The following is an 11,037-nucleotide window of genomic DNA, read 5'->3' on the forward strand; positions in this document are numbered from 1 at the left end:
CCTGTGTGTGTAACTAGCATAGTGTGTGTCCCTGTGTGTGTGTAACAAGCATAGTGTGTGTCCCTGTGTACGAGCCTAGGGACATTTTCCTAATTCAGGACTGGGCCCTTTAACTTCAAAAGGGCCCTTTAAGTTCCTGTGTGAACAGTGGTCTTTAAAGAGCCCTTTAAGTGGTCTAGGGTGTCTGAGCTTTGGCGGTGGCACCGTACCGAACGGGTTCTTGACCATGACGGGCTCGGTCATGCGTGCGTCCCCGACGCCGTACTGGTTCTCGGCGCTGACCCTGAACTGGTACTCGTGGCCCTCGATGAGCCGCTCCACGGAGCAGTCGGTGCTGTGCCCGCTGACGTTGGCGGTGACCAGCGCCCAGTTGGGCCGGCTCGTCTCGCGCTTCTCGATGATGTAGTTGGTGATCTCGGAGCCGCCGTCGGCCAGGGGGGGCTCCCAGCGCAGCTTGATCCGGTCCGCGAACACCTTGGCGGTCTTCACGGAGGCCGGGGGGCCCGGTTTGTCTGCAGGGAGAAGAGGAAGGAAGTAAGGAAAGGAAGTAAGGTGCACACATGTATTTAGTATTATTTATTCACTTTTAAGGTCTCAACATCAGCAGAAATCCTCCAGTAATGTGACTCACCGAGCACTATTTATTTTTTTATAATCTTTATTTTGTTATCTGTATTTATTTTGATGTGACTCACCGAGCACCTTGACCTTGATGCTGGCGTACTTGGACCCGTTGGCGTTCTCGGCGGTGATGGTGTAGTCCCCGGACTCCTTCCTGGTGACAGCGAACAGCTCCAGCAGGTGGACGTGTTTCTTCTGGGAGACCTTCATGCCCTCGATGAGCACCAGGGGGGCCCCGTCCCTCTTCCAGCTGACCCGGGGCAGCGGCTTGCCGAAGACCTCGGCGTCCAGCGCCACGTTCTCGCCGGCTTTCACCACAATCAGGTTCTTCATGTTGACGCCGAGCTCCACGCGGGGGGGCACTGCACCGCCCCACACACACAACAATGGTTATTAGTGGGGGACTCCTCTTAAAGCTCTATTACTTTAAATAATAAAAATTAAAATAAAACTAAAAATAAAGATTAAAGTGTACCGTTCTGGGCGATGACGGCGATGGGGTCCGACAGCTCCGACGGCAGGCTCACGTTGATGGCGGTCTTGGCGATGACCCTGAACTGGTACTGCTGACCCTCGTCCAGCCCCCCCACCACGTAGCTCTCGGTCTGGATGCTCATGCAGTTGGCGTTGCAGCGAGTCCACTTCTCCCCCGGGTACTTGGTGTACTCCACGTAGTAGCCAATCAGCTTGCTGCCGCCGTCGTGCTTGGGGCGGCTCCAGACCAATGAGACGGAGTGCTTGGTCACGTCCATCACCTCGGGTTTACCTGGGGGGTCTGGGGACAAAGACACTACAGCTATGAGGTCTGGACAGGGAGGGAAGGGCCTGGGGGGGGGTCATGGTCTGAAAACCAAGATGGCTGCCAGGATAGATGGATAGATAGATTGTATAGAAAAGGATTCATACCGACGGCGGTCCTGGCGGTGACGAAGTCGGTCTGCTTGCAGGGTTTGCCCTGTCCCGCCAGGTTGCTGGCCGATACCCTGAAGGTGTACTCCACCCCCTCTATGAGCCCGGTGCAGGTGTACTGGGTGGCCCGGACCACGGACTCGTTGGCCCTCATCCAAAGGAGGCTGTTCCTCTCCTTCTTCTCGATGCAGTACCCGGTGATGGGGCTGCCCCCATCGCTGGTGGGAACCTCCCACGACACGATGACAAAGTCCTTGAAGACCTTGTTGATCTGCAGGTTTCTGGGCTCACTGGGGGGGTCTGTTTGGGGGAAAAACACAACAGGTAGCACACGACAGTTAGCACAAAGCGCTGAGAGATGCTGTCGGTGTGAAGAAGGCAAAACGGCGTCTTTTTTTTTGTGGGTAGCAGTCGCCCCATAGGGAGTTGGGTTGGGAACCGGAAGGTTGTTGGTTCAAGTCCCTGTTTGGACCAAAGTATAAAGTGTGGACTGGTATATCTCCACCAGACTCCATGTAAATAATCACTACTTTTAGCGTGTATAGAGCAGCATATCTCCACCAGACTCCATGTAAATAATCACTACTTTTAGCGTGTATAGAGCAGCATATCTCCACCAGACTCCATGTAAATAATCACTACTTTTAGCGTGTATAGAGCAGCATATCTCCACCAGACTCCATGTAAATAATCACTACTTTTAGCGTGTATAGAGCAGCATATCTCCACCAGACTCCATGTAAATAATCACTACTTTTAGCGTGTATAGAGCAGCATATCTCCACCAGACTCCATGTAAATAATCACTACTTTTAGCATGTATAGAGCAGCATATCTCCACCAGACTCCATGTAAATAATCACTACTTTTAGTGTGTATAGAGCAGCATATCTCCACCAGACTCCATGTAAATAATCACTACTTTTAGCGTGTATAGAGCAGCATATCTCCACCAGACTCCATGTAAATAATCACTACTTTTAGCGTGTATAGAGCAGCATATCTCCACCAGACTCCCTGTAAATAATCACTACTTTTAGTGTGTATAGAGCAGCATATCTCCTCTGGGTAATTTCCCCATAGGGGATCAATAGAGAGTATAAATTAAAATTAAAATTACAACAAAATAAATTTAAATGCACTCCGTCTCTATAGACTAACCAAATGGATGTCTGGCAATCATCTTCTCAGAGTAAAGTGGCGCCGAGATGCCCAACCGGTTCTCAGCACGGACTCGGAAGCCGTACTCTTTGCCGGTTGTGAGTTTGGGGACTCTGAAGCTGGTTTTGGTGCAGGATGTGGTCACGGGGACCCAGTCGCCCTGGCTCACGTCACACTTCTCCACAATGTAGTTGGTGATGTTGCTGCCGCCGTCCTCCTGAGGGGAGTTCCACAGCAGCGTGCAGGCGTCCACATCCAGCTCTGTGATCTCTATGGGACCCTCGGGGGGGCCAGGGATGTCTGCAGGGATACACAAGGGGACATTACTGCTTGTTTCTAACATCTGTCCTGTAGGGTAACATTACAGCTAGTTTCTAACATCTGTCCTGTAGGGTAACATTACAGCTAGTTTCTAACATCTGTCCGTAGGTAACATTACGCTTTTTCTCACCTGATGATGAACATCTGTCCGTAGGGTACATTACAGCTTGTTTCTCCCTGATGATGAACATCTGTCCTTTAGGGTAACATTACAGCGTGTTTCTCCCGATGTTGAACATCTTCTGTCGAGGGTAACATTACAGCTTGTTTCTCCTGATGATGAACATCTGTCCTGTAGGGTAACATTACAGCTTGTTTCTCCCTGATGATGAACATCTGTCCTGTAGGGTAACATTACAGCTTGTTTTCTCCTGATGATGAACATCTGTCCTGTAGGGTAACATTACAGCTTGTTTCTCCCTGATGTTGAACATCTGTCCTGTAGGGTAACATTACAGCTTGTTTCTCCCTGATGATGAACATCTGTCCTGTAGGGTAACATTACAGCTTGTTTCTACCTGATGATGAACATCTGTCCTGTAGGGTAACATTACAGCTTGTTTCTACCTGATGCTGAACATCTGTCCTGTAGGGTAACATTACAGCTTGTTTCTACCTGAGAAACATCTGTCCTGTAGGGTAACATTACAGCTTGTTTCTACCTGATGCTGAACATCTGTCCTGTAGGGTAACATTACAGCTTGTTTCTACCTGATGAACATCTGTCCTGTAGGGTACATTACAGCTTGTTTCTACCTGATGCTGAACATCTGTCCTTTAGTACATTACAGCTGTTTCTCCCTGATGATGAACATCGTCCTGTAGGGTAACATTACAGCTGTGTTTCTACTGATGATGACATCGTCCTGTAGGGTAACATTACAGCTGTTTCTACCTGATGATGAACATCTGTCCTGTAGGGTAACATTACAGCTTGTTTCTACCTGATGATGAACATCTGTCCTGTAGGGTAACATTACAGCTTGTTTCTACCTGATGAACATCTGTCCTGTAGGGTAACATTACAGCTTGTTTCTACCTGATGCTGAACATCGTCCGTAGGTAACATTACAGCTAGATTCTACCTGATGCTGAACATCTGCCTGTAGGTGACCCCCCACTGTTTCTGTCTCTCTCTCCCTGATGCGAGAACATTCTGTCCTGTAGGTGACCCCCCAGCTTTGTTCTCCCTGATGCTGAACATCTGTCCTGTAGGTGACCCCCCAGCTTGTTTCTCCCTGATGCTGAACATCTGTCCTGTAGGTGACCCCCCAGCTTGTTTCTCCCTGATGCTGAACACTGACCCATGACGGTGACTCGGAGGATCTGGTTGATCTTGCCGGTGCTGTTCTCGGCTGACAGGCTGTAGTAGCCGCTGTCCTTGCGCGTCACGTTCTTGATGATGAGCGTGCAGGTGGTCAGCGTCTTCACGACCGACAGGCGGTCCGAGGTCAGCACGTCCTCGCTGCCCTGCTTCCACTTGCAGAAGGGGGCGGGTTTACCCGCCACCAGGGCCTCCACCACCATCTTGGATCCGGCTCGGACCGTCACCACGTCGGGCAGGATGACCTTCGGAGCCACTGGGAGCAAGAAGCGTTAAAAACGTTACTTTAGGGATTTTTATTCATCAGGAAAATATTATGTTTTTCTTTATTTTCTGTATTTTCTATATTTTCTATATTATCTATATTTCCTATATTTCTGTATTTTCTATATTTTCTGTATTTTCTGTATTTTCTGTATTTTCTAAATTTTCTGTATTTTCTGTTTTCTATATTTTCTGTATTTTCTGTATTTTCTATATTTTCTGTTTTCTATATTTTCTGTATTTTCTGTATTTTCTACATTTTCTGTATTTTCTGTATTTTCTGTATTTTCTGTTTTCTATATTTCTGTATTTTCTGTATTTTCTGCTTTTGTATATGTTCTATATTTTCTGTATTTTCTATATTTTCTGTATTTTCTGTATTTTCTGTATTTTCTGTATTGGTGTAAGGTCTGATGTCTAGTAGTGGGGTGTGTGTGTGGGGTTGTCTAACCACTCGTTGGTTATGGTAAAACCTCAACACATTATCTGTGTCTGTGGGTATTGTAGTCACGGAGGCCCATGGTGTGTGGTACAAGCATAGTGTGCGTCTCCTGTGTGTGTAACAAGCATGTGTAGGTTGTCCCTTGTGTGTAACAAGCACTAGTGATTAAGTCCCTGTGTGTAACAAGCATGTGTGTTCATGTGTGTACAAGCATAGTGTGTCCTGTGTGTGTACAAGCATAGTGTGTGTGTGTGTCCCTGTGTGTGTAACAGCATAGTGGCGTCCCTGTGTGTGTAACAACTAGTGTGTGTTGTCCCGTGTGTGTAACAAGCATAGTGGTGTCCCTTGTGTGTAACAAGCATAGTGTGTTTCCATGTTGTGTGTACAGCATAGTGTGTGTCCCCTGTGGTGTGTGGAACAAGCTAAGTGTTGGTGTCCAGTGTGTGGTGTAACAGCATAGTGGGTTGTCCCTTTGTGTTACCAGTCATGTGTTGTCCCTGTGTGTGTAACACAGTAGTGGTTTGTGTCCCCTATGTGTGTAACAAGCATAGTGTGCTGATCCCTGTGTGGGTAACAACGTAGTGTGTCCCTGCCTGTGTGTAACTAGCCATAGTGTGTGTCCTGTGTGTGTGAACCAAGCATAGTGTGCGTCCCTGGGGTGTAACCAAGATAGTGTGTTGTCCCTGTGTGTGTAACAAGCATAGTGTGTGGTCCCTGTGTGTAGAACTAGCATAGTGTGCGTCCCTGTGTGGTGGTAACCAAGGCAAAGGATGTGTGTCCTGGTTGTAACAAGCAAGTGGTGTGTCCCTGTGTGTGTAACTAGCATAGTGTCGTCCCTGTGTGTGTAAGCAAGCCTAGTGGTGTGTCCCTGTGTGTGGTAACAGCATAGTATTGTGTCCCTGTGTGTTTACCAAGCTAGTGTGTGTCCCTGTGTACAGCCTAGTGACATTGCCCCCTAATTCAGGAACTGGGCCGCTTTAACTTCAAAAGGGCCCATTTAAGTGTCCTGTTGTGAACAGCGTGGTCTTTGAAAGAGGCCCTTTAAGTGGTCTAGGGTGTGTACTGAGCTTTGGCTGTGGCACCGTAACCGAGGGGGAACGGGTTCTTGGCCAGGGACGGCTCGGTATCATGCGTAGCGTGCCCCGTAGCCCGTACTGGTTCTCGTCGCTGACCCTGAACTGGTTTACTCGTGCCCTCGTGAACCGCCCACGAAGCAGTCGGTGCTTGTGCCCGCTGACGTTGGCGGTGACCAGCGCCCATTGTGGCCTCTCTTCTCGCGTTCTCGATGATGTAGTTGTGATCTCGAGCCGCCGTCGGCACGGGGGCTCCCAGCGCAGCTTGATCCGGTCCGCGAACCCCTTGGCGGTCCTTCACGGAGGCCGGGGGCCCGGTTTGTCTGCAGGGAGAAGAGGAAGGAATAGGAAAGAGGTAAGGTGCACACATGTATTAGTATTATTTATTCACCTTTTAAGGTCTCAACATCAGCAAATCCTCCGTAATGTGACTCACCGACACTATTATATTTTTTTTAATCTTTATTTGTTATCTGTATTTATTTGATGTGACTCACGAGCCCCTTGACCTTGATGCTGGCGTACTTGGACCCGTTGGCGTTCTCGGCGGTGATGGTGTATTCCCCGGACTATCCTTCCTGGTGACAGCGAACCAGCTCCAGCAGTGACGTGTTTCTTCTGGGGACCTTCATGCCCTCGATGAGCACCAGGGGGGCCCCGTCCCTCTTCCAGCTGACCCGGCAGCGGCTTGCCGAGACCTCGGCGTCCAGCGCCACGTTCTCGCCGGCTTTTCACCCACAATCAGTTCTTCATGTTGAACCCGGCTCCCGCGGGGGGGCACTGCACCCCCACCACACAACAATGGTTATTAGGGGGGACTCCTCTTAAAGCTCTATTACTTTAAATAATAAAATTAAAATAAAACTAAAATAAAGATTAAAGTGTACCGTTCTGGGCGATGACGGCGTGGGGTCCGACAGCTCCGACGGCAGGCTCGTTGATGGCGTCTGGCGTGACCCTGAACTGGTACTGCTGCCCTCGTCACGCCCCCCCACCACGTAGCTCTCGGTCTGGATGCTCAGCGTTGGCGTTGACAGCGAGTCCACTTCCTCCCCCGGTACTTGGTGTACCCACGTAGTAGCCAATCAGCTTTGCTGCCGCCGTCGTGCTTGGGGCGGCTCCAGACCAATGAGAACGGATTGTGGTCACGTCCATCCCTCCGGGTTTACCTGGGGGTCTGGGGACAAGACACACAGCTATGAGTCTGGACATGGGGGAAGGGCCTGGGGGGGGTCATGGTCTGAAAACCAAGATGGCTGCCAGGATAGATGGATAGATAGATTGTATAGAAAAGGATTCAACCGACGGCGGTCCTGGCGGTGACGAAGTCGGTCTGCTTGCAGGGTTTGCCCTGTCCCGCCAGGTTGCTGGCCGATACCTGAAGGTGTACTCACCCCCTCTATGAGCCCGGTGCAGGTGTACTGGGTGGCCCGGACCACGGACATCGTTGGCCCTCATCCAAAGGAGGCGTTCCTCTCTTCTTCTCGATGCAGTACCCGGTGATTGGGCTGCCCCACGCTGGTGGGAACCTCCCCGACACGATGACAAAGTCCTTGAAGACCTTGTTTGATCTGCAGGTTTCTGGGCTCACTGGGGGGGTCTGTTTGGGGGAAAAACACAACGTAGCACACGACAGTTAGCACAAAGCGCCGAGAGATGCTGTCGGTGTTGAAGGCAAAACGGCGTCTTTTTTTTTGTGGGTAGCAGTCGCCCATAGGGAGTGGGTTGGGACCGGAAGGTTTTGTTGTTCAAGTCCCTGTTTGGACCAAAGTATAAAGTGTGGACTGGTATATCTCCACGACTCATGTAAATAATCACTACTTTTAGCGTGTATGAGCAGCATATCTCCACCAGACTCCATGTAAAATATCACTACTTTTAGCGTGTATAGAGCAGCATATCTCACCCAGACTCCATGTAAATAATCACTACTTTTGCGTGTATAGAGCAGCATATCTCCACCAGCTCCATGTAAATAATCACTACTTTTAGCATGTATAGAGCAGCATATCCCCCAGACTCCATGTAAAATCACTACTTTTAGTGTGTTAGAGCAGCATATCTCACCAGACTCCATGTAAATAATCACTACTTTTAGCGTGTATAGAGCAGCATATCTCCACCAGACTCCATATAAATAATCACTACTTTTAGCGTGTATAGAGCAGCATATCTCCCCAGACTCCATGTAAATAATCACACTTTTAGTGTGTTTATAGAGCAGCATACTCCCCAGACTCCATGTAAATATCACTACTTTTAGTGTGTATAGAGCGCATATCTCCTCTGGGTAATTTCCCCCTAGGGGATCAATAGAGAGTATATAATTAAAATTAAAATTACAACAAAATAAATTTAAATGCACTCCGTCTCTATAGACTCACCAATGATTCTGGCAATCATCTTCTCAGAGTAAAGTGGCGCCGAATGCCCAAACCGGTTCTCAGCACGGACTCGGAAGCCGTACTCTTTGCCGGTTGTGAGTTTGGGGCTCTGAAGCTGGTTTTGGTGCAGGATGTGGTCCGGGGACCCAGTCGCCTGGCTCACGTCACACTTCTCCACAATGTAGTTGTGTGATGTTGCTGCCGCCGTCCTCTGAGGGGAGTCCACAGCAGCGTGCAGGCGTCCACAATCCAGCTCTGTGATCTCTAGGGACCTCGGGGGGGCCAGGGATGTCTGCAGGGATACACAAGGGGACTTATGCTTGTTTCTAACATCGTCATGTGGGTAACATACAGCTAGTTTCTAACATCGTCCTGTAGGTAACATTACAGCTAGTTTCTACATCTGCCTATAGTACATTACGTTGTTTCTCCGTGATGATGAACATCTGTCCTGGGTACATACAGCTTGTTTCTCCCTGATGATGAACATCTGTCCTTAGGTAACATTACAGCGTGTTTCTCCGATGAACATCTTCTGTCAGGGTAACATTCAGCTTGTTTCTCCCGATGATGAACATCTGTCCTGTAGGGTAACATTACAGCTTGTTTCTCCCTGATGATGAACATCTGTCCTTGGATACATTACAGCTTGTTTTTCTCCTATGATGAACATCTGCCTGTAGGGTAACATTACAGCTTGTTTCTCCCTGATGTTGAACATCTGTCCTTGTAGGGTACATTACAGCTGTTTCTCCCTGATGATGAACACTGTCCTGTAGGGTAACATTACAGCTTGTTTTCCCTGATGTGAACATCTGTCCTGAGGGTAACATTACAGCTTGTTTCTACTGATGCTGAAACATCTGTCCTGTAGGGTAACATTACAGCTTGTTTCTACCTGATGAAACATCTTCCTTGTGGGTAACATACAGCTTGTTTCTACCTGATGTCTGAACATCTGTCCTGTAGGGTAAACTTACAGCTTGTTTCTACTGATGACATCTGTCCTGTAGGGTAACTTACAGCTTGTTTCTACCTGATGCTGAACATCTGTCCTGTAGTACATTACAGCTGTTTTCTCCCTGATGATGAACATCGTCTGAGGGTACATTACAGCTGTGTTTCTACTGATGTGAACATCGTCGTAGGGTAACATACAGCTGTTTCTACCTGATGATGAACATCTGTCCTGTAGGGTAACATTACAGCTTGTTTCTACCTGATGATGAACATCTGTCCTGTAGGGTAACATTACAGCTGTTTCTACCTGATGACATCTGTCCTGTAGGGTAACATTACAGCTTGTTTCTACCTGATGCTGAACATCGTCCGGTAGGGTAACATTACAGCTAGATTCTACCTGATGTGAACATCTGCCTGTAGGTGACCTCCACTTGTCTGTTCCCCTATGCGAAACATTCTGTCCTGTAGGTGACCCCCCAGCTTGTTCTCCCTGATGCTGAACATCTGTCCTGTAGGTGAACCCCCAGCTTGTTTCTCCCTGATGCTGAACATCTGTCCTGTAGGTGACCCCCAGCTTGTTTCTCCTGATGCTGAAACACTGACCTGACGGTGACTCGGAGGATCTGGTTGATCTTGCCGGTGCTGTTCTCGGCTGACAGGCTGTATGAGCCGCTGTCCTTGCGCGTCACGTTCTTGATGATAGCGTGCAGGTGGTCAGCGTCTTCACGACCGACAGGCGTCCGAGGTCAGCACGTCCTCGCTGCCTGCTTCACTTGCAGAAGGGCGGGTTTACCCGCCACCAGGGCCTCCACCCCATCTTGGATCCGGCTCGGACCGTCACCCGTGGGCAGGAGACCTTCGGAGCCACTGGGAGCAAGAACGTAAAACGTTACTTTAGGGATTTTTATTCATCAGGAAAATTATGTTTTTCTTTATTTTCTGTATTTTCTATATTTTCTATATTATCTATATTTCCTATATTTCTGTATTTTCGTATATTTTTCTGTATTTTCGGTATTTTCGGTATTTCGTATCTAAATTTTCTGGTATTTTCTGTTTTTCTATATTTTCTGTATTTTCTGTATTTTCTTATTTTTCTGTTTCTATATTTTCTGTATTTTCTGTATTTTCTACATTTTCTGTATTTTTCTGTATTTTCTGTATTTTCTGTTTTCTATATTTCTGTATTTTCTGTATTTTCTGCTTTGTATATGTTCTATATTTTCTGTATTTTCTAATTTTCTGTATTTTCTGTTATTTTCGCTGTATTTTCTGTATTTTCTATATTTTCTGTATTTTCTATATTTTCTGTATATTTTTCGTATTTTCTATATTTTCTGTATTTTCTAGTAGTTTCTATATTTTCTGTTTTTTCTATATTTTCTGTATTTTCTATATTTTCTGTAATTTTCTGTATTTCTATTTCTATATTTCTGTTTTTCTGTATTTTCTTATTTTCTAATTTTCTGTTTCTCTGTATTTTGCTGTATTTTCCTTATTTTATTCTGTATTATTTCTATTCATTTTCTGTATTTCTATTATTATCTATTATTTTCTATTTTCTGTATTTTTCTC

General features: G+C 47.2%; 1 protein-coding gene across 1 annotated transcript in view; it reads right to left on the reverse strand.

Moving 5' to 3' along the window:
- The window catches only part of LOC116702454 (titin), a 155,013-nt gene that overhangs the window by 110,088 nt on the left and 33,888 nt on the right, over nucleotides 1–11,037 (reverse strand). The window contains exons 51-56 of the mRNA XM_032536656.1: nucleotides 4,317–4,592; nucleotides 2,692–2,991; nucleotides 1,528–1,830; nucleotides 1,097–1,396; nucleotides 696–983; nucleotides 210–512 (exon numbers count right to left, since the gene is read on the reverse strand). Of these exons, the coding sequence (XP_032392547.1) occupies nucleotides 210–512; nucleotides 696–983; nucleotides 1,097–1,396; nucleotides 1,528–1,830; nucleotides 2,692–2,991; nucleotides 4,317–4,592 (1,770 nt within the window). The remainder of the gene's footprint in view (nucleotides 1–209; nucleotides 513–695; nucleotides 984–1,096; nucleotides 1,397–1,527; nucleotides 1,831–2,691; nucleotides 2,992–4,316; nucleotides 4,593–11,037) is intronic.

The sequence above is a fragment of the Etheostoma spectabile genome, chromosome 2 (genome assembly GCF_008692095.1).
Source record: "Etheostoma spectabile isolate EspeVRDwgs_2016 chromosome 2, UIUC_Espe_1.0, whole genome shotgun sequence".
Lineage (NCBI taxonomy): Eukaryota > Metazoa > Chordata > Actinopteri > Perciformes > Percidae > Etheostoma > Etheostoma spectabile.